Raw genomic sequence first — 24615 nt, 5'->3', positions numbered from 1 at the left:
ATTTTATATCATTCCCCCCACCGCCCCCCACGTAACACTTTTGATATCATTTTCATATATCATTAAATAATCTTTAGTAATATGGTTTCATCATTTCCTTGTTTGGGTTGTTAAGATTACTTTTAGTTTTGTGAATAAATTAGCAAATCTGTCAGATAATTTTGCCTTAATTTTTTCTTCATTGGTTTTAGAAGACTTAAAAAGTTGACTCAATTATTTTGTATTTATATCTTACCTTCTTATATGCCAGAGCTATTCTTTAAGGTAGCTAGTTTTCCTTTTTACTGACTCGTAGTACTCTTGGAGCTTATAAAATCTAGAGGAACTTTTGTTCATTAGACTTTCTTTTTTAAATATCACTAATCTGTTTTTATGATTTTTAAAGTTCTTTACACAGTACTTTAATGTCCCTGCAGTTCTTTCAAAAACTGTGTAAGTTCTAGGTCACATGTACATGTTTATATGAATTTATTTGGTATAAATTTTGTATATATTTTTAATTTTTTTCCTCATAGTGAGCTATTGTCTTTGTCTTTTCACTTTTTTCTCATTATTTCAATTGCACGTTCATTATAGTGGGGTACTGTGCAGGAGATGCTAGGATAAATTCTCAAAGAATTTTAAATATAGGAGTGGGGAGTGATAGATGTATAAGTGCGATAATGTGCACAAGTAGGTTTTAAATTTTCTTGATGAGTCCAAAATAAAATCGATATTTTTGGCTATTTCCTTTCTTGCTAGGGTCCTGTATTAATAGGAAGTTCTCAAGGTGGTGTCAACATTGAAGATGTTGCTGCAGAGACTCCTGAGGCCATAGTTAAAGAGCCTATTGATATCGTAGAAGGCATCAAAAAGGAGAGTGCTGTTCGGGTATGTTGTGGTCCAGAAAACGTCTAGCTTGTGGTTGGGTAATTATGATACTTAAAGAAAATTAATTTTGTACAAGGTTTTTAAAAATTTTATTGAGTGTCAAGGCATGTTAATATCTTCGAAATGGAAACTTTTAGAAGTATCTACAATATTTTTCTTTATATCCTCAATAAGTATTTCAATATGTATCTTTAAAAGATAAGGATTCTTTTAAAATAGCCACTATACCACCATTGCCATACCTAGTATAATTAACAGTAATTCTTTAATGTCATTATTTACCCAGTCATTAAAATTCTCTAATTATTCCAAAATTTTTTTTCTTTTACAATTTGTTTGAGTAGGAATCCATATAAAGTCTTTCATTGCTGTTGGTTAATATGTTTCATAGGTCTTTTTCTAAGTTATAGGTTTCTTTTCCCTCACTCTCTTCATCTTTTTTCTTTCATTTGTTGAAGAATGAGTCGATTTTACATCCCCATAGTGGCATTTAACATATTTCTTTCTCCCTTTTTTTAATCCCGAAAATTGAGTGGAATGCTAGGGATCCTGTCTTATATATCCCGATAGATCAGTGATTTTAATTTAGGTGGCATTTGTGGACCCTTTTAAGAATCTGATGAAAGCTATGGGCTTTCAGTGTATGCACATACTCAATCAATTTTGCCTACAATTTTACATATTTTCTGTACTGTCTTTCTTGTGTGATTCTTCCTCCCTTTACATCTCCCACCCCCAAGAAAACATGCCCAGGCATGAAGTTTAATACTATGTATAGGCTGTGAAAATTGCTTGATAACTATTGCTATTGAATTAAATTGTTTGGATATAAAAAGCATGTGACCCATCTTAAAAGAAAAGTTCGAATATTAAAGTTTGAATGACATTTACATCTGTTAGTGGGAAACTGTTAGAATAAGCTTATGGTATTGAAGTACTGTAGAACAAGAATTTTGACTGGCACAGAGGTTTAAAGGAGATAGAGAAATTTCCCTTGTAAAGCTTGAAGCAAGTCTTGTAGGCAAGTGAATGATATAAATGTTTAAAAGGGACAGAAATTTGATTTCATTAGGTGGTTATATGAGAATGATGACTGGAAAGTTAAATTGAGATGAGAAAGAAAATACTTGATTTATAAGAATGCTTGAAGGAATAATCTAAGATATACCTTTTGAGCGGTGAACAGAAATAGTATCTAAGACAGTGCTTGGCAAGTTAATGTCACAGTGGGTTGATCAGAATTTGTTTGGAATTCTCAGATGTTTAAATCTGAAACAATAGATTGTGACCTAGTGGAAATCTCTTTAATGAAATAGTACTTTATTTCTTATTATTCTTTATTTGAAATGTCTTAAACCCAAAATGACATTTCTTAGCTTGATCATTTATTTATTGGCCTATGACTTTTTGTAAAAATCACTTTAACCTTCAAAGAGTTTAAGATTTTCCAATTAGTGAAAATCAAATGTATTACAGCCTGTGATAGCAGCTGGAGGAGGAATAAACTCCTTTGTAGTGTCCTGAGCAGCGGCAGCACTTTGAATAAATGTGCAGACATGTAGCTTCTGTACCAGTGGCTGAGAACTGCTTATGGAACTCCAAAAATTCTGGATGTTTGGTCCACCATAGAACTTGTGAACCTTGGTGTATGTATTTAAAAAAAAAAAAACTCTTCGGGTATATCTGGTTAAGTATTCCTGCTCAAGACTAAACTCTACTAGATTAGAAACTTTAAATCTGTATCTTTTGGGCCTAGCATGTATTAGATACTCAGTAGATTTTTGAATGAGTGAGGTAATACTTATTTGACTAGCTATGTCCTCATTGCTTAGTAGACACTCTTCATAAATTACCTATAAGGTAAAATAGGGTGATTTAATATTTTGGCCATTGTTTGGGCCATTGGGATTGTCAGTCCACCTTTTATATGTAGCTTAAATAAACACAAGCCTCTTTCAGTTTAGATGGGCCATAAGGCTTAGAGGCAGTATGGAGGCTATGGTATGGTATACTGAAGTTAAATCTAAGTGAATGGCAAGTTGCATGATCTCTCTGAATCTCTCACTTGTAAAATGGGCATACGACCTGCCTTGTGAGGATTTTGAATAAAAAGTTTTATTTAACCATTTAGTAATAGCTGCTGTTTCAGTGATTGTTTGACTACAAATGATTTATGCTTATTTAAATGATAAATTACAAGGTTTTTTATTTACTGTAATTTAATGTTGATTGGATATATGTGAGTGACATACCTGTAATAAAGATGCAAATTGCTTTCAGCTTGCACAGAAGATGGGCTTTCCACCCGGTGTTGTAGATTCTGCAGCAGAAAACATGGTCAAGCTTTACAACCTTTTTCTGAAATATGATGCAACAATGGTAGAAATAAATCCAATGGTAGAGGATTCAGATGGAGCTGGTAAAGTATCTTCTTTTATCAAACATTGACTATGTATTTATCCACCTATTGTATGCTTCGCTAAGGAAGTTGAAATAAGGAAGTGAACTCATTCCTATGTAGAAGCTTATTTTATAATAGAATGAGTATAAACAAATATGAAAGAGACCCATTAAAATGAACACCTTAGATATATATTTAGGTACACATAGAGGGGTTAAAATTGCATTGTTCAATATGGTGGCCACCACTTATATGTGACAATTAAAATTAATTAAAATGTTATAAGATTAAAATATTCCTCAGTCATACTAGTCACATTTCAAGTGCTCAGTAGCCACATGTGGTTACCATGTTGGAAAACACTCATGTAGAACATATCCATCATTGCAGAAAGTTCCGTTGGGCTGGGTTGGAGTGTCCAGTGCGGTAGTGAGGAAATAGCTGTAGCTTTAGGGAAATAGCTGTAGCTTTAGGGAATTAGCTGTCTTAATTTCCACAAGTTTTAGACTTTAGAGACATCATAGGTCTTTATTGTACAAAGGGTATGTTCTTTTAATATTTTTAGAGAAGTGAGATTAGTTTATCACTTTGACAGCTTTTCTTTTGCCTATGTTTAAAAGGTAAATCAGATTCTTATTATGCCTTCCATGTATAGTTTTTTAAAAAATATATAAATTGCTTAATTGTAGTCTAGATTTTTCTTGGTGTTTTATATTAACTGCTTTCATTACTGTAATTTATTTGATTTTGTTTCAGGTCTCTGGGCATTTTTTAATCTTAAGTATTTGTAGGTCATCTTTCACTTTTTATACTTCCAATTAGTTATATTCTTTATGGTGGAAATAAAATTTTGTTTAGTCATTTATATGGTTGTATAAAGAAGAATGAGTAAATTATTGCAATAGAAGTAGCTTATAAAACTAAAAATAACTAAATTTATTTTAATACATTTAAAATAAATGTATTATTTAGAAAAGAAAGTGCAGCTCGCTGCCCAGCATTAATTTAACTTTAGGTAAACATGCTCTTCGAGGTTGAGGCAAATTTGAGTGGTTTTTAATGTGAAAATAAAATATAAAAACTGTTCTTGGAGTTATTTCTAAACAGAACTTGTCTCTAATCCTAATGTAACAGAAATGTATATATAAATCGGATTCATCAAATGAATCTTTGGCTATCAACTATTTGAGAACGATGTTAATATCACATGTAGGAATGTTATGTTTTCTAGGATTTGATGTTTTCAGTGATCGAGAATTACTGTATTTTGTAAATGGAAATGCTATAAATAGAATGATGTAATTCGTTTCCAGAGACTATCAATATACTAGAGCGATGCGAAAATAATAATAAAAGTGAGGTATTTCATGTCAAACTTTGGGGGTAAGGTTAGGACTATAATTCATGAGTTATTTGGGGGTAAATGCTGCAGCCGCACGTGCCAGGGCAAACGGGAAATGGGTTAAAGAGTAAAGGCTGAAGAATGTTTTAAGAATGAAATGTTCAGTGAAAGAGAATTATCTATATAGAACAGATATTTGTATTATTTTTTTGATTTTCTTAATAACATTGAAAGCAAGACTCTTGAATTTTTTCCAGTTGTGAAATTCTACATATTTTGTCACTAAGAGAATGTCTTTGTTCTTTTAATAACTAATATTTTTCTTTGTATTTAGTTTTTCTTTTCTTTGTATGTATTTATATATGTTTTGAAGCAGTTTTTTTTTTTCTGATTAAGGGCACTGTATATGTATTATAGAAAATTTGCATAGTGTCAGGAAATAAAGGTTGGGAAAAGAACTCTTATAACTTTATTACCCAATACCCTTTTAATATTTTACATAGATCATTTCAGTCTTTTTTGTAATTGGATTCATACTGCCTATTTAATTTGTATCTTTCTCTTTTTCACTTGCGTGTGTTTTTTTTCCTACTGTTTCTTTTGCAAATAAAACCAAATAAGAAAATAGGTCTTAACTACTCCTTTAAGAAATGATTGCATGCGATACACATTTTGCATTTTTATTATTTACCTAATAATGTATCCTGGCAGTCTCTTAATGTGTATGGACTCTTTGTTAAAAGTGTTAATCTCTTGTCTGACATTTGATGTGAATATTTTCCCAGGTTTTTCTGTTTAATTTGGTTTGATTTTTTGGACATACTGAAACTTTTTTTTTTTTTTTTTAGTTTTCATTTTCTCATTTTGACTTCCATTGCTTTTGTACTGAGAGACTTTTTTTCCTCTAAGAAAAAATATTATTTTCTTTGGGTATTATATTTCTTCTTAGAGTTGTTTGTAGAAATATATTTTTGGTTACAATTTTTGAATGGGATCTTTTCTGCCATTATGTAAGATCAGTAAATATCTGCAATGTGTTTTATTCTTTATTATTTTATTTTACTTTTAAGTCTTTGATCAATCAAGATTTTACTTTAGCTTTACTTCTTTTTTCCAAATAGTCTGTTTTCTTAAAATCATTGAATAAAACATCCTTCCCTACTGGTTTTTGATACCTCTCCTTATCATATTTCAAGTGTCTAATTCCATGGATCTGATTGTTTTCGTATCAATAATTGTTAGTTTTAATAATGGATAAGTCTCCCTTCATATGCTTATTTAAAAGTAAATTTTAAAGAGAGGCAGTTCTTATTTATTTATTCTTTTAGATTTGTATTATTGAACCTTTTATGGGTCAAGGACCTTTTAAAAATGTAGTGAAAATTGTATGAAAACGAGTACCCTCATCCAAGGAAACTGCTCTGGTGTTCCTATGTGAGCATGCACACATGTATGTACTATTTTTTAAGCAGTCTAGAGGTTCACAAACTTCCTGAAACCTTTGAATGTCAAATTACTAACTCCTATTGCTAGTCAACCTTTAGAATCTTTTGGTCAGATTTCAGAAAAATGTCATGCTTAAATTTTATTGGGATTGCATTAATCCTATAAATTGGAGGAAAAACAATATTTTGCTAGTAGTTGCTTTTTCAAATTAGAAATGGATTATCTTTCTACTTTTACATGTCTTGATTTATATCTTTTAAAATAAGACTTATTTTCTTTATGTAGTTTTTATATTTTTTTCTTAGATTTATTTGTAGAAGTATATTTTTGGTGGCTATTTTGGATGAGATCTTTTCTGTCATATTTTCTTACTATTTATAGCTGGTTGCAGAGACTATTTATTGATGTAATTCTTCATTCGTAGAGTTTAATTCTATTGTTATATTTATTTTTCTTAGTCTTCTAAAAATATTTCTACCGCGTTTCAGCTTGTCTCCCATGTTTCTGTTTATTTTTAGTTTCTTCTTTCATAATACATAGTTTTGAAGTTTGACCACTCAAAAGAGACATTCTAAGTATATTTTTGGTTTCCTATAGTAAATTTCTTTCAAACATATATATTTTTTTCTTCTGCCAAAAAAACATAGCAAATACTGTTTGCCAGGCATTGTTTTATGTACTTTACAAATATGAGCCCCTTTAATTCATTTAATGTTTATAACAGTCCGGTGAGGTAGGTACTACTACTGTCCTTATTTTATAGGTTAGGAAACTGAGTTACCAAGAGGTTAAGTGATTTGCTCAGGGACACATGGTTAGTGGTGAAGATTTGATCTCCCCAACATTCCTCATTGAGTTTAACCATCAAGCCTGTGGTCTATAATAGTGGACAAGGAGCTCTTGACAGAGGAGAGATTAGCTGTCCTTTGGGTAGTCTTGCTCTGACTTTGAGGCTGCCATCCTGATCCCAACTATTGTTACTTTGAATATTCTGGGAATACCTGTAGGTAGTTTGGATTTTTGCCCCCAGAAGTTTGTAAAATGGGTCAAAATGATACACTATTATCAGCTGTAAGAAAGTATTACGCTAAATTCTGAAAATTCATTCTTTTCTGTTTTTGACTTCATATTATTCCCAGTTAGGTTGTCTATTGGAATATCAGAGGTCCTTCTGGGAGATTAAGTTATTACATAAACTACCATAAAATACTCTAATAGTAAACTGCGTAGAGACACACCTGGAATTTAAAGTCCAAATGTGATAAAGTTTAAAGGACCTAGAGAACTGAACCCAAGTCAAATTCCTCTGAGTTAGAAGTCCAAAGAAATTAATGTTCTTCCTAATTTCTTGAATATTTTGACAATATGAGCTGGACAGGTTATGAATTCTGGGTAGAGATTGGATTCTCTTAGCCATGGCAGTTTGGACTGTCTCATAAGAAGGGGTAGAATTTCTTTATGATCTTGAGAGTTATACTGTTTGAATTTCAGGTCTCTTACATGCCTCAGTTTTCAAGGAATACACAAAGTTAATAATACATACAAGTTTATCACAGCATACCTCAGTTATCAAATTGAGGGGTTGGGGAACCCAAGCCATTCCCTTGTAAGGAACGATGATACCAGGCACAGTTATGTTCCTGGTTTTATCAAAGATTATGGCAGAAACTGATGGAAGCTGAGTTAAGGACAGTGGACTGATACTAGTCTCACCAGGATGCCCTTTTGTCCTGATTCTATTATCTATGGACTTAAAATCAGTTGGGAGAAATCTCTGAGCAAGAAATTAATTTTGTCATGGTACATTTGTGACTTCTAGGGAGGGCAGGGGACTAATTTACCAAAGCGTAATCTCTTAAAAATTTTCCCTTCTTTGAGTGCCATGATTTTGCTACTATAGTATGAATTGAATGTGGGTTCTGTTTACTGATATTACACCCACTGTTGCTTGTTAACAGGCATCAGTGGCTGTTTGTATTGACTGTTATGGAACTTGGGCCTAAGAAATCTGTTTCTTAAGGATTTCACCCCAACTATATTTGCATTGGAGAATTACCCTCAGTTTTATCTTCTGGAGTCTATACCCCAAAGACCTAGTAAGGACTAATGCCTTTGCTTACATGTTCTTCCTTTTTTTTGAATTGCTTGTTAAATTTTTTAATATAATAGATATATTTATAATCCTTTACCCTACATTTAGAAAAACTTTTTTTTCAAATACCAGTAAAGAAATGAAATATTGAACCACAAATTAAAAAGTCTCAGCAGATATTCAAGAATTAATAACATAAAATTAGAATTTAATATAAAACATTATCATCATGTCATGTTTTTAACATTTATAGAAAGTACTGAAATTCATGAGTTAATGTAGAAATCATAATGGAAATGAGAAAATGTTTAGAACTGAACAAACTGCAAGGTGTGTAGTGCTCTTTGGGAAGAAAAATTATCAAAAATGGTCACTTTTTCCCAAGTTAATATATAACTTAAATGTAACTATCCAAGAATTTGGAACATGAAAAGTGGATCATTATACAATTCATGTGGAAAATAAAAGGATAACAATTGCCAGTATATTTTTTTCTATTCAACAGCATTTAATACGATGGGTGATGTTTTGGTAACTAAATCACTGCTTACTGTAAATATGGTATACTGTATTCTGTAGGCTTCCCCCCCCAACTTTTTATATTGATACAGAAATAAAATAGTACAAGGAACTCCTCTGTATCCTTTATTCAGAATCACTAGTCATTTACATTTGCCTTATATTCGTTTTATCACCTTCTTTCTCTCTGCACTGTGTGTGTATAAAAAATATATTTTTAGAACAATTTGAGCATAAGATGGAGACTTTTTTTACCTTTAAATATTTCAGTGTTTAAAAACATTGTTTTATATAACCTCCATACATTTATCAAAACCAGGAAATTTGACATTGATAAAATACTGTTTTCTAATCCACAATACATACTCAAATGTAGACAAGTGTTCCAGTAATGTCCTTCATGCCTTTTCCCACTTCTCCTTCCAGTTCAGGATCCTAGTCCAGAGTTACACATTGAACTTAGTTATCATGTCTATTTACCTCAAACCGTGCTTAACTTTCACTTTGTTGCTTGACCTTGGCACACACAATACATATATTTGTTTTTGTAGAGAAGGAGTCATTTATTTTGCAGAATGTTCTTCAGTTTGGGTTTCTCTGTCTGATGCTTCTTCATGGTGTTTTTTCCTTCATAGTATATTATATCAGGAGGGACATTGTGTTGGTTTGTTCCAATGTCGATTATGTTAACTTGGATCACTTGGTTAAGGTAGTGTCCAGCAGATTTCTTGATTATAGAATCACTATTTTTCCCTTTGTAATTATTAGGAAATTTGTAACCCAAGCAGTTAATTGATATTAGTAGATTACTGTTAACTAGATTAAATACCTTATTTAGTTTTTATCATAAAAAAATACCCGAAATCCTTTGTGTGTTCATATGTGTATGTATAGATACTTGTATGTATAGATTTATTTAATTTTATCACATACATAGGTTTGTGTAATCCTATATATGTGATAAAATCAAGATGCAAAACTGTTCCATCACCACAAAAGAACTCTTGTGTAGCTCTTTTTATTCACATCCTTCACACTGTTCTTCCCTATCCTGTTTTTATGCCCTGGAAACCACTAGTCTATTCTCCATCATTTTGTCAGTTTGAAAATGTTATATAAATGGAATCACACAGTATGTAATATTATGAGATCGACTTTTTTACTGGATAAAATACCTTCGAAGTCCATCCAGGTTCTTGCATTTCCCAATATTTCATTCATTTTTATGATGAGTTGTATTCCATTGTTTTGATGTGCCAGAATTCATTCAGCCATTTACCCTTTGAAGGAAGTTAGATTGTTTCCAGTCTTTTGCTATTACTAATGAAGCTGCTGTGAACATTGTGTATAGGTTTTACATGACCATAGTTTTTTGATATGTCTCTTTTAATGTGTCAAGCAAGTGTTCTTTGAGCACTTCTTTTCTTTTTTGTGTAAGATATTCCAAGATTATCTTTTACTTTCTCACAGTTCTAGAATCAGCTCTAGCACCAAGGGACCCTGGTTCCTTTAATGGAAAATAGAATTTAGAAACTAAGATATGCATGCTACCTGTGCTTGTTGCTACTGGTGTGTCATTGCTTCCCAGCTTTTTCAGTACACAGAGCCTAGAAAAAAAGGATATAAAGAGTGTGTGAGTATATACATACATAAAAATACACCTATATTTGTATCTGTTTCTATATCTATTTTTGGAAATCTCTGAGTTTATACTGGTACTTATAATTCTAACCCAGTGCCACAGAGTTCATTCTATTTCTACCCCTTTCCATTTTTATAATTCTCTTAGCCAACATTCAGAGACCTGGCTCACATTATTTGCTCATATTTTTGGTATTCTTTCCCTTTCTGTAGATCAAGGTTTCTTAACCTTGTCACTATTGACATTTTGGTGCCAGATCATTTTGTTGTGGGGGACAGGGAGAGGACAGCCCCCGTGCATTGTAGGATGTTAAACAGTGTTTACCCAATAGCACTCAGATGCCAGTAGCAACTGCTAGTTGTGACAACCAAAAAATGCCTCTAGACTTCTCCAAATATCCCCTGTGGGACCAAGTGCCTCTGGTTGAAACCACTGCTGTAGATCCAAGTTTCCAAATGTTATGTCCCTTGAGCCTCAAGAACTTCCTTAAGCATTTCTCTTGATATAGGTCTGCTAGTGATGAATTTTGCTTCCATTTGTCTGAAAATATCTTTGTCTTTTGAATATTTTTTCACTAGATGTAGAAATCTGGCTTTGGTATATATTTTTATCACTTTGAATATTTTTTTCTGCCCCATTCACCTCCTGTTCTCCTTCCAATTTCACATATTGTTACAGGATTTGATACTGTCTAATAGGTCACCAAGGTTTTTTTAAAAATCTTTTTCAGATTGGTTAACTCTATTTATCTTCAGATTCTTCTTACCTATATCCAATCTATTGTGAAGCCCACCAGTGAATTTTTTATTTCTGGTATGGTACTTTTTAGTTCTAGATTTTTTATTTGGTTCCTTTTTAAAGTTTTATTTTCTGCTGAGATTACTTCTTTGGTGCTATATTATGATCATATTTTCCTTTAAATCCTTAAACATATTTAAAATAACTATTTCGTAATCCTCTGATAATTCCGGATCTGGGTCATCTTGGGTTGGTGACCTTGATTGCTTTTTCTCTTTACCGTTGGTGATATTTTCTTATTTCTTTACAGATCTAGTAATTTTTAATTGTACACTGGACATTTTGGGAGATATAGTGTAGAGATTTAGAATTCTGTTATCTTCTTCTGAAGGAATGTTGATTTTTGTTGTTATTAGTAGTTAGCCGGACTGTAAACCGTGTCTCTTGTGTTGGGCAGCAGCTGAAATTGCTCAATTTTTTTCAGCTTTCTCTCCATCTAGGAACAACAAGGAGAATGTTGTAGTTAGATTGGAACAAGGAGGGGTCAAGTACTAAAAGATGAAGTTGAAGAGGTGGCCTTCATATGAGCCATTTTGGTAGAGTGCTAGAGGTAAAAGTCTGATTAGAGTGGATTTAAGAGAGGAAGGCAGCAGAAAAATTTGATACAATGAATTTAAGCATAGAGGTTGGCAGATAATAAGTATTTTAGGCTTTGTGGGCCACACAAGGTCTCAGTTGCTGCTGCTTTTCTTCTTCTCTTTCCTTCATCCTTTTCTCTTCTTTATTCTTCACAACCTATTCAAAATGTAAAACCCATTCTTAGCTTACAGGCCATATAAAAATAGGCACAGGCCAAATCTGGCCCATGGGCCATAGTTTCCTGATCATTGGTTTAAACAAGAAGAATAAGGGGGATTTAGAGGGTAAAATATATATTTTTTCTTTCTTTTTATTAGGGTAGGAGGAAGAACAGTATTTTTGTAAGTCAGTTTGATTTAGCCAATAGAAAAGGTGGGGAGGGGTTTATAATGCAGGAGAGACAGAATTGCTGGAACAATGTCTGTGAGTAGATGAGAGGGAATGGAATCTAGGGCCCAAGTGAAGGGTTTAGCCAGGAGAATGGACAGTTAATTCTTGGTAATCAAAAAAAATTTTTAATGTTTTTGAGGTTTTTTTTTTCCTCTTCTTTAGTGTTGCCCTAGGATAGAAGTAGAACAATTAACTTTGATGGGGCAGTTTCAATTTCCAAACACTGTTTTCCAAGAAATAGTTTGAATTAATTGTGAATATAAATTGAAATACTTTCAATAAAGTAACAGAACGTTTTTCCTCTAAACTAAAGAATGTTTGATTAGATGATAGTTTATTCTATCTGTCTTGAAATTAAAATCACTTTTTTTTTCTTCTCTTCAAAGTGCTGTGTATGGATGCAAAGATCAATTTTGATTCTAATTCAGCTTATCGTCAGAAGAAAATCTTTGACCTACGGGACTGGACCCAGGAAGATGAAAGAGACAAAGATGCATCTAAGGCAGATCTCAACTACATTGGCTTAGATGGGAATATAGGCTGTCTAGGTACCATCTGTTTTTATGTTAGAGCTGGATTGGCTAAGCTTCATTTATTTTCTCTGTGTTTGTTGCTTATACAAATCATTTTCCCCTGTTGATAGTAAATGGAGCTGGTTTGGCTATGGCCACAATGGATATAATAAAACTTCATGGAGGGACTCCAGCTAACTTTCTTGATGTTGGTGGTGGTGCCACAGTCCATCAAGTAACGGAAGCATTTAAGCTTATCACTTCAGATAAAAAGGTAAGGGCAGGGCTTATGTTTTAGAATCTGAATGACAAGAAGTAACTTGATTAATTAGTAGATGTGATTGTTATACTAGTTAAGCATTAAAATTTTAAAGTCTATAGTAGTTTGGAAGCATTTGCTGAAATCAATGCAATAAAAGTTAACTACCAAAAAAGATAGTTTCCCATTGTGCTTTAGAAAAGAAGATGAAATATTAGATGGTGTTAGATAATATTATAAAAGGTAGTGATTTGGTATGGGAGCACATTCCTATGGAAATAATTTATGAAGATGTTAATTGACTACAAAAGCCCAGAAATCTGTATAGTCTGTAAAGCTAAAAAGAAAAAAATGAAACCATCTTTAATTTTATCCAGAGATAACTTTTGTTACTATTGATTTCATCTGTTTTCTTTAAGACTTGTTAAGGCTTATAGATTTCACACACGCACATGTGCACACACAGACACATACTGCATATATATCTTTCTAGAAACAGCTTTATTAAAAAACACTTCACATACCCTATAGTTCACCCATTATTATATTTATCTTTTAATATACATATTTTGAGTCTTTTTTTTTTTTTGCTGACATATTTTGAGTACTTTTTGCATTCACTAAGGTATTCTAAAACACTCATTTTAATGTTTGTATAATCTGTCATATGTAGATGCCATAAGGTAGAACTGTGACTTTACAAGTGATTATCAAAATACAAAGGATGTGAAACATCATTATCCAAAAGACATACTATATATTATCAATCACTAGATACTTTTTAAAGAGTGTATCTATTATGTGGTCGATGTGGGCTTTATAAGGCTTATGGAAAACTAAAATAATGGCTTCCCAATAACTAGTCTTACTGAATTTAGACTGAGAATTCCTCTTTGGTGGGGTCATGTCTTACTCATGTTGTCTCTCGCAGTGGCTGGCGTAATCCTCAGTGCATACATTGATCATTAATAAATATTTATTATTGCTGATGCTGACAGTATACATTTTTATTTGTTAGACTTTAGAATTGTTTAAAAAATTATTTTACTACTCTTTCACTTCGAGGCTATAGACTTATTTGCTATATTCAATTTTATAGTGTTAAACTGAGAAACAAAATATGCTTTATTTCCCTTGTTTTATAATTATTTTTTAAAAAGTAAACAAATTCTATTTGAACTGTATTCCTATAGCTTCTTTTGGCATAAACTCTAAAAGCAGAGTCCTATGTCATTATGTAACTATTGAGTACTTCTTAAGGTGAACTAGAATTGTGGTTGTTTTAAATCTGGCTTTTAGGGCATAGGTACAAGAATGGAGAAAAGTATATGAAGAATTCCAGTGTTGGGGACTGACTTAAAGGGCGTTGGAGTTGGAAACAGGCCAGGAGCCCAAGTCAACAATGTGAATAGCATTGAAAGAGCTGTATACATATATATCTCTTTATATTGGACACTGTGCTTGGATTTGGGAATATGTGGTCTCTTTCCTCAAGGCACTTAATAGTCTGACTGGGTGATAAACTGAATGTAGTGCTGTGGAAGAAACGGAAAGCAGCCAGTAACTGGGAGAATCAAGGTGGCCTTATCTGAATGGATGATACCTTGAGCTATCTTGAGAACTGAATGAGTTAGGCAGGAGGAAGAAAATATGTAAAGGCATGGAGTCCAGAGAGGGCTACTATGCTCATGAAATGGTAAGATACTTATATATAAGAATATAGCATTCTTGAGATGAATGATAAGAGATAATGCTGGCAAACATTATCATGAAGATCCCTGTATCTATAGTTAAGGAGTTTGGAATTTAACCTTCTACTCCAGTGTGTACACAGATACACATATCTATGCCTTTTTATCTTTTTGAAAGAAGATATCTCTACTAGTAGAGGGTGAAATGAAGAATAGGGAGGCACTGGTATGAGAGATAAATTTTATTGTTATACCTGATTGTTCAGAAAGATGAAGAGGTGCTTGACAAAGGCAGTGTCAGTAAGAATGAAGCAAAGAAATCTCATTTAGAGGTATGTCTGTGATAGAATCATTAAATTCATTTTTTTTCTTTTTCTTGGGGGCAGGGTGGCAGAGAGAGAGGTTAGTTAGATTAACCAACCAGTGGTTGGTTAGGATTTTTTGCTGAGTAGAATGATTGGGTGGTGATGCCTTTTGTGCCATCAGAGGTAAAGAAGAGAAGTATATATTTCTAAATGAATGTGTTAAGTTCACATTGTGGTGATAATATCTTGTTGATGGTTATAAAGATAGTATATAGTATACTTTCTATAATAGTTAGATATATATTTGAGAGTCCTCAGAATATCGAGAAAAGTTGAAGTGGTAGGAGTTGGTGAGACGACCCATACGAATGAGATGAGGAAACCAAGAATGGATTGTTGAAGGATTGAGTAAAGAAGAGGAGATAAAATAATAAGAGAGAACAAACTGACAGAAATAGTTGCAGATCAGGTGAGAGTGGCGACATTGAAGGCCAGGGTGAAGGTTTTGAGAATTAAGGGGATGGGCGACAGTGTCAGATGCTGCAGGAGCAGTAACATAGAGTAAGTACTGGAAGAGATGATTGGGAACCTTAGAAAGTAGAGGAGTTGGGGCAGAGGCCAGGTTTTAGTGGATTGGTTTGTGATTGGGAATTGAGGGAGTTGGGACATCCGGAAGGGATTACTCTTTCAGGGTGGTTTTTATGAAGGTACAGAAGGCCATAATGCTAGCAGTTGAATGGAGGTAAGGTTGAGGAGAGCTGTGCAGTCTATATTTGCTTGCTTGTTTGTTGGGAAGACCAAGATGAGTTTTTTCTAGCTGGATGGAGATGTCAGTGGAGAAAGGAACATCATATGCTACAAGTTGCGGTGGGATAGGAAGCTTATGATGAGAGTGAAAGGTGTGAGGCAGACTATTAAGGAGAGGATTGCTGATGAATGATTATTATACTGCTCTTCAGGTTATGTTAGTGTTTCAGGGTGTTTTTGTTTGTTTGTTTTTACTGTTTTGCATTATTTGAATTGGGATGTCAGAGGTAAACTGGGTATGAGATCATTGAACACGCACATGACAGGATCGCCGAATTGGTCAGCCATAGGTTCCATGCTTTGTAGTGAAGAAAGTCAGATCGGTAGAGAGCTGATAGACTGAGAGATTAGAAAGGGGTTGAGGGACTAGAGGCTTTTAAGAGCAAAAGATTGGGTTTGATGCAGTTAGAGATGAAAGGCATTAAAGGCAAAAAGAGAGGCGGTTGAGCAGAGAGTGGGATTTACACATTTAATATTCTAGAGATACTCATTCTGTTCAAGCCAAGGGTTTGTCCTTGGTAGTAATTAGTTGAAATGGACTGGAGATAACAGTGACATGGTGGAGATCCAATAATTTTAAGGCTAGAGGTTAGATGGTGCCTTGTGATGAATCTTGTAGCTATCCAGAATGAAGTGGGAGAGAGAGATAAAAGGGTGCCAGAATCTACTATGAATTCAGGTCCATTATAAGTTCTAGAGCTTCATTTCTAGAAATAATAATTGTAAGGATAAGGAATGTATAGCATAGTCAGTGTGTCCCAACCTTTTTTCATGTCATGGCATTCACAGAAAGTATTTCAATGGGCTATAGGATGGTGATGGAGAAGGTAGGATGATGATGGAGAAGGCTGCTCATCGTCAGAGGCCAGTGGCCCAGAGAGACCAGCTGTCCCAGAACCTTCCTAGCTGCCCTAAGGGTCGAGGGGAACAATATCTTGATGTGTCTATAACCCTATTTTATCTCACTGGTTGAGAAGCTCTGGTATAACAATGAACTAAACCTCCTTTTTAAAAATAAAAAATATTTTTTTGTAAAGGATAGAACAGCTTTACAGATTATTGGTGTGGTGATGAAGGAATACTGACCCAAACAGGCCCTGAGGTTGGATTTGGTATGTAGCCAGGAGTGGGTATACATAAGTTGAGTGATTCTGAGGGCCTGGTTTGTGTGAAAAGTTAGTTAAGTTGGTGGGGCTAGATGAAGAAAAAACGATAGTTAATGAATACTAAGTTGGAGATCTTGCATGTGACATTGTCTTATAACATGATCTGGGATAATCATGCTGGTGAATGTTTAATAGGAAACAAGTAAATGGAATCAGGTCTTTTTCATATGGGACAGGAGAGAAGAGAATATGAGCCAGGTGCTAGAATTAACCAAAGAGGGGAAAATTAGTTCTGGTGTGTGGTGGACTGCACAGACTTCAGTGATGAGAGCTACAGATAGTATGACTGTTTGGTCATATATGTTTGCATGGAGTTGATTTTTATTATAAAGTATAAATACTAGTATTTTCTTGAGAAGGAAGGACACATACTCATTCCTTTAAAATTTTAATGTACCAAAAACATTTTGTTCACAGGTACTGGCTATTCTGGTCAACATTTTTGGAGGAATCATGCGATGTGATGTTATTGCACAGGGTATAGTCATGGCAGTAAAGGATTTGGAAATTAAAATACCTATTGTGGTACGGTTACAAGGTGAGTGGAACAGGTATCTTGTAATTGTTCCATGAACTCTAGCTACTTAAAAGTTCCTAATTCCAAGAAGTTCAGTTCTTTTAAAATATAGTTTTCAGATATTTTTGAATGAAAGTATAATAGGAAATTTTTAAAATGTGGGTTTAAAAAAAATTTCTAACATTGGGGCAGAATTGTTCATAATTTTGGTTGGTATAATCTGGTACTTTATTTGTTGTGCTTTGACTTAAATTCTGGCTGACCTGAGTTACTGTTGATATGGCACAGCATGATATTTTACGAGGTAGCTCTAGATCTTTACAGCATTTTCTTTGGTTTAGAGCATTTATTATATTAAATGATAGAAGTACTCATGTTGAAATTTCATACTTGTGTATTTTTAATGATTTTGTATAGATTTTCAAACATTTCAAATAATTTTGCGTAGATATTTAAAACATTTTTATATCTACATAACTGACTTCCAGGTACACGAGTTGATGATGCCAAGGCACTGATAACGGACAGTGGACTTAAAATTCTTGCTTGTGATGACTTGGATGAAGCTGCTAAAATGGTAAACAGGCTATGTTAATCAAAGGACTAATTTGCAAAGTAGATAAAGAATTTATAAATACTTAGATTAAAAAATGAACCAGCTAATATTGCTAATAATTAGTGTTTCTGCTAAATACTAGGAATATTGAACACCTATACCTATCATCCATCTTAAACAATTATCAACTCATGCCTAATCACGTCTCATTTGTATTCTTACCTACTTCCTTCCTTGCCCATGATTTTTTTGAAGCAAACTTTAGACTATATCATTTCATACATGTCATCAAGTACCTATAAAAGGTAAAGGTATTGATAATGATATAAAGGAATTATTGCTATTTGTTTCAGATAGGATAGCGGTATCATGTTTATATTTTTTAAAAAAGAATCTAGTCAGTGTTGAAATTTCCCTGATTCTCTCAAATGTAGGTTTTGTCTAGGTTTTTTGGTTAGAATTAGGATCAAAATAAGACTATGCATTGCAATTTATTAATATGTTACTAACGTTTCCTTAATCTGTAGATTCTCCCTTGTTTTTTCTTTTTTTCCAGATTTATTTGTTGAAAAGGCCATGTCGATGGTCTTGTATTGTTTCCCCTAGTCTGGATATTAATGATTGTATCCCTGGGGTGTCCACTACCCCTGTATTTTCTGTAAACTGGTAGTTCAGTCTGTAGGCTTGATCATATGAGTATTCGATTTTGGAGAACTGGGAGCAAAAATATTTTATAGTTGGTGTTGTGTAATTCTATAAGGAAATATATAATTAATGTCAGATTACTTCTCTTTTTGTGATACTGGCAGTTGTTGACAATCAGAGCTTAGATCCAATATTTTGTTTATGCAAAGTGAAGATATTCTAATTGTCGTTCTTTATTTTATGGAAATTTTACAAAAAGTAAATCTCATATCAACTACTTATTATGAAGTAAATTTTATGTAGGGAAAATAGGATAATTACTTGATTCTTTGCTTTTATTGATGTTTTCAAAATAATGAGTTTGTTTGATTTTTATGTCCTACAAAAGTGACCAGGTTTATTAATTTCTTTTTAGGTTTGTGTGTGTGTGTGTGTGTGTGTGTGTGTGTGTGTGTGTACATACGTGTGCGTGTGTGTGCATGTATGTGCATACAATACGCACGTTATTCTTTTTAATTTTAAATTTTCATTTAGAGTTGACATTCAATTTATGTTATATTAGTTTCAGGTGTACGGCAAAGTAGTTAGACATTTATTAATTTACAAAGTGATCCCCACCCACTCCGATTAGTACCCACCTGACACCATACATAGTAATTACAGTATTATCGAATATGTACCCTAAGCTGTACTTTACATCCTCATGACTGTTTTGTAACTATCAATTTGTACTTTTTAATCCCTTCACCTTTTTCACCCAGCCCCTCAACCCCCCTTCCATCTAGCAATCACCAGTTCTCTGTATTTATCAGTCTCTTTCCATTTTGTTTGTTTGTTTATTTTTTTCTTTAAATTCCACATAGAAGTGAAATTATATGGTATTTGTCATTCTCTGTCTGACTTATTTCATTCAGCATAATACACTCTAGGCCCATCCATGTTGTTCCAAATGGTAGGATTTCATTTTTTTAAATAGCTGAGTAATATTCCATTGTATATATATGTACCACATCTTCTTTATCCAGTGGTCTCTTGATGGGTACTTAGATTGCTTCCATATCTTGGCTATTGTAAATAGTGCTGTAATGAACATAGAGGTGCATATGTTGTTTTGAATTAGTGTGTTGTTTTTCTTTGGATAAATACCCAGAAGTGCTATTGCTGGGTCATAAGGTAGTTTTTAATTTTTTGAGGAACTTCCAAACTGTTTTCCATAGTGGCTGTACCAATTTGCAATCCCACCAATAGTTCACAAGGATTCCCCTTTCTCCACATCCAGTTGTGTTTTGGTTTATTGATGATAGCTGTTCTGACAGGTGTGAAGTGATATCTCATTGTGGTTTAATTTTCATTTCTCTGATGATTTTGATGTTGAGCATCTTTTCCTATGTCTGTTGGCCATCTGTATGTACTCTTTGGAGAAATGCCTATTCAGGTTATCTGCCCATATTTTAAATGGATTATTTGTTCTTTTTGTTGTTAAATTGATAAATTTCTATTATTAACCCCTTATCAGATATGTCATTGGCAAATATCTTCTCCCATTCAGTAGGTTTTCTTTTTGTTTTGTTGATGGTTTTCTTTGCTGTGCAAAAACTTTTTAGTTTTATATAATCCCATTTGTTTATTTTTTCTTTTGTTTCCATTTCCTGAAGAGATATATTAGAAAAAATATTACTAAGAGCAATGTCAGAGAGTTTACTGCCTATGTTTTATTCTAGGAGTTTTACGGTTTTGGCGCCTACATTTAAGTCTTTAATCCATTTGGAGTTTATTCTTGTATGTATGTTATCTGTCCAGTTTTCTCAGCACCATTTATTGAATAGACTGTCTTTACCCCATTGTATATTCTTGCCTCTTTTGTCATAGATTAAATGACCATAGAGGCATGAATTTATTTCTGGGCTCTCTATTCTGTTCTGTTGATCTATGTGTCTGTTTTTATGCCAGTACCATGCTGTTTTGATTACTATAGCCTTGTAGTATAGTTTGATATCAGATAGTGTGGTACTTCCAACTTTGTTCTTCTTAAGATTGCTGTGACTATTCAGGATCTTTTATGGTTTCTTACAAATTTTAGGATTATTTGTTCTAGTTCTGTGAAAAATGCCATTGGTATTTTGATAGGGATTATATTGAATCTATAGATAGCTTTGGATAGTATGACATTTTAACATTGTTAATTATTCCTATCCATGAGCATGGTATATGCTTCCATTTATTTGTATCTTCTCCAATTTCTTTCTTTAATGACTTATAATTTTCCAAGTTAAAAGTCCTTTACCTTCTTGGTTAATTTGATTCCTAGGTTTTTGTTTTTAAAAAAAAATTTTTTTTTTTTTAATGCAATTGTAAATGGGACTGTTTTCTTAATTTCTCTTTCTGATAGTTCATTATTGTTGTATAAAAACAGCCGGTTTCTGAATGTTAATTTCATATCCTGCTATTTTACTGAATTCATTTATCAGTTCTAAGAGTTTTTTGGTAGAATCTTTAAATTTCTCCATATGTCATCTGCAAATAATGACAGTTTTACTTCTTTTCCAATTTGGATGCCTTTTATTTCTTTTTCTTGTCTGATAGCTGTGGCTAAACCATTTTTTGAACTCAAATATTAAAACATATTTGATGTGGTTCAATCCATTTTAGTAATTTTTATTGATGCTCAAATTATCCCATCTTTGGTCAATGGGAACCTCTTCACTTGACTCCTGAGTCCTTTTTACATGCCCTGTGATATGCTTTCTGGTATAATGAGATGTTTCACATTCATCTTTACATTTCTTGTAATCGGCCAAATGGTATTTAGAGCTTTAAGGGTACTTATGGATACTGGGTTATTAATTGTTTTTAGGCTTTTTCAGTGGCAAATCTAGGAAAATATGTATTTTTTTAAAGAGAGAAATACATGAGTACATACTAATATTTCCAATAGATAAATTAACTTATTCAGAACCACATTTCATAAGCATTAGAGCGGGATTTAAACCCAAGGTGCCTAACTTTAAACTTTTGTTAACTACTCTACTGGGGAGGAGAGAAGTTGAATTCGTTGTTTGGTTTTAGACAAGTTTAATTTGTATAATATTTTCATGCTTTAATTTGTATGGTACCCATTGGATATTTTCAGACTGATTGTAGAGAGAACATTGGAATTCAGGTTGATAATTGTTAACTTACTCACAGAAAGTAAAATACTAACTGCTAGACCCAAACTCCTATCCCAGTATTGTAAGTTAAGATGGTATACTTAAAAAAAAAAAACAGACTTATTTAGGTTTGGTTTGCATTGTGTAGTATCCAACTCAGACACTCACTGTTTCTGTCTTTTAGATAAAGTTTAGGCAATAAAAAGGTATATATATGTATATCAGATATGTGTGTGATATATATATATGTGTATATATACATATTCAATAACTCAGATTTTATATAGATTATTGAAGGTATTGAATTGAAGTGCGGGTTATGAAAAGTGTCAGATTTGAGTGGCAAAATGCTTATAAGAGTGTAAAGTTATTTACAAAGATGTCAGAATAGCCTGATATTTTAAATGAAAAAGATTGAATGTGCATTAATTTCACATTGATCAATAGTTCTGATTTTGTGTTTTTGTGAAAATAGAGACAAAGTTTTTTTTTCCTTTTCAGGTTGTAAAGCTCTCTGAAATAGTGACCTTGGCCAAGCAAGCCCAGGTGGATGTGAAATTTCATTTGCCAATCTGATCTGAAAACCCGTTGGATGGCTGAAGGTGTTAAATGTGCTATAATCGTTAAAAATACTGTGTTCTTTATTATTATTATTCCTTTTCTCTTTAGTGTGTGAAGATTGTAATTGCTGTCTAGGCACAAAAACTTTTAAAAGCATTTGGTCTACATTTAATTCTTCTGTTGAGAATGAGCTGTTTGTATAAATAATATGGAATGCAGTTATCTAGTTTCTTTTGTTGCATCCTTTTTCATTTCTACAGAATGTCACTTGCAATATGTGTTTATTATTGTTGGATTCAACATTCTTCATTGATATGAGTCCTATGAATAAAATAAATATGAAGATAAAGTTTTATTCTTTAGTGTTAAAAATATATCTGATAAACTAGCCCCATTGGTAGAGCAATGTATTAAAACAATATTTTATATAAGAAGTGTTTATCTTCAACACCAAGTACGTAACTAAATATATCAATCACTATTTATAAACAGTTTTCAAACACTCCCCAGATTATTCTTTTAAGTATTTCAGGGAAGTAACTTGTTAATTATTTAAAGATTGTTTTAACCATTACAAGACACCGATAACTACAAGTCTTCATGATCATGTGGTATTGAGAAGAACCTGTAGGTTTGTATCAAATAAAGATATATTTTCTGAAGACTTGGCAGAGAAAATTAACAATGTCAATTTAAGTTAATAAAAATATCCCAATGTGATTTGGATTAATGTTTTTTTTCCGCCCCCCCTTAAACACAGTAGAAGGTGATGTGTTCATCATTGCACTAAATACCTCTAGGAACTGATTTATAGATCATATACTGAAGCATGGCATTACATATTATAAGGCTACCTATGGATATTTCACTTGAATTCTACTGCTTATGTGTGTGCCATCTTGTACCTTCTCTAAAGCTAATACGTCATCTTTTGTGTCCCTATGTATATATATGTGTGTATGTGGGTGTGTGAGTGTGTGTGTGTATATTCGTCTTTTGCTCATTGCATAGAGCATTTGATATTTAACTATTAACAGTGTTAATCCCTATTAACAGTATTTCCTACCATGGTATTTACTGTTAATACTGTTAATCCCTATTTTAATTCTCCAAGTTATTGTTGAGTAGATCCATATAAACTGTTAATCCCTATTAACAGTATTAACAGTAAATACCATGGTAGGAAATAACAGCCATTGTGTGTGTGTGTGTGTGTGTGTACACACACACATACATACTGTGAGAGGCAGCATCGCATAATAATTATGAGTACAGAATTTGAAAGACTATCTGGCTTGAATCTGGGCTCCACTGCCTACTAGCTATATACGTTTGGGCAAGTTTCTAAATTTCAGTACTTCAGTTTCCTTTCTCATCCTCACTAGAATTATTTAGTGGGGAAAGAGAGAGGGAGAGAAATTATATTGAGAAATCATATAAAATGCATGTTCAAACCAACTAACTATACACATGCCATTATCTGTCAGTTGATCATCTATCTATGATCATCTGTCTACCTGCCTGCTTATCTCCCTATGTTCCTTGCCTATATTGAAGACTAAATCAGAGCCATTAAACCATTTAAAATTGTGATAGTTATAATTAAAAGTACAAGCCTTTAGCTTTTAATTTAAAAACATTCATTCCAAAGAATGTTGGATAATGATTAGCTCAGAAAAGATTGGCATTTGTTGGAGTGTAGTCAGGAATTAAAAACATTGCTTGACATTTCAGAGAGGGTATTATGTAGCCTATTGGTGATATTAATGTTTCATCTATTCTTGCATAATACAGTCATGGGTCACTTAACAACAGGGACTCATTCTGAGAAATGCATTGTTAAGCGATTTTGTCAATGTGCCACAATCAGAGACTACATTTACACAAACCTGGGTGGTACATCTAGGCTATGTGCTATAGCCTGTTGCTCCTAGACTATAAACCTGTACAGCATGTTACCTTACTGAATACTGTAAGCAGTAGTAACACAATGGTATTTGTGTATCTAAACATAGAAATGTTACAGTAAAAATATGATGTAAATGATAAAAAATGGTATACCTATATAGGACACTTACCGCGAATGGAGCTTGTAGGACTGGAAGTTGCTCTGGGTGAGTCAGTGAGTGAGTGGTGAGTGAATGTGAAGGCCTAGGGCATTACACTACTGTACACTTATATACACTGTACATTTAGGCTATGCTAAATAAGAAAATGATGCAATCGAGATGGTAAACATGAGAATGTATGAGGCTGCTGCTGATGTAATATGGCATAGTGTTTTACAGCAAACTTCAATAAGTCAAGAATACACAAATATAGTAAAATATATACACAAGTGACATATTAGCGAGTATATAATATATAC

General features: G+C 33.0%; 1 protein-coding gene across 3 annotated transcripts in view; it reads left to right on the top strand.

Annotated features, from left to right (window-relative positions):
- The window catches only part of SUCLA2 (succinate-CoA ligase ADP-forming beta subunit), a 42703-nt gene extending 20101 nt beyond the window's left edge, over positions 1-22602 (top strand). For 2 of the 3 annotated variants that reach the window (XM_011372027.2, XM_023537751.1), the window contains exons 5-11: positions 742-870; positions 3151-3289; positions 12466-12627; positions 12723-12865; positions 17237-17357; positions 17825-17913; positions 22188-22602. In XM_011372027.2, coding sequence (XP_011370329.1) covers positions 742-870; positions 3151-3289; positions 12466-12627; positions 12723-12865; positions 17237-17357; positions 17825-17913; positions 22188-22262 — 858 coding nt within the window. In that variant the 3' untranslated portion in view covers positions 22263-22602. The remainder of the gene's footprint in view (positions 1-741; positions 871-3150; positions 3290-12465; positions 12628-12722; positions 12866-17236; positions 17358-17824; positions 17914-22187) is intronic. The other variant, XM_023537750.1, reaches the window with a different exon arrangement.
- Positions 22603-24615: the final 2013 nt, after the last annotated feature.

The sequence above is a fragment of the Pteropus vampyrus genome, unplaced genomic scaffold (genome assembly GCF_000151845.1).
Source record: "Pteropus vampyrus isolate Shadow unplaced genomic scaffold, Pvam_2.0 Scaffold198, whole genome shotgun sequence".
Lineage (NCBI taxonomy): Eukaryota > Metazoa > Chordata > Mammalia > Chiroptera > Pteropodidae > Pteropus > Pteropus vampyrus.
This window is presented reverse-complemented; position numbering and strand designations above follow the sequence as displayed.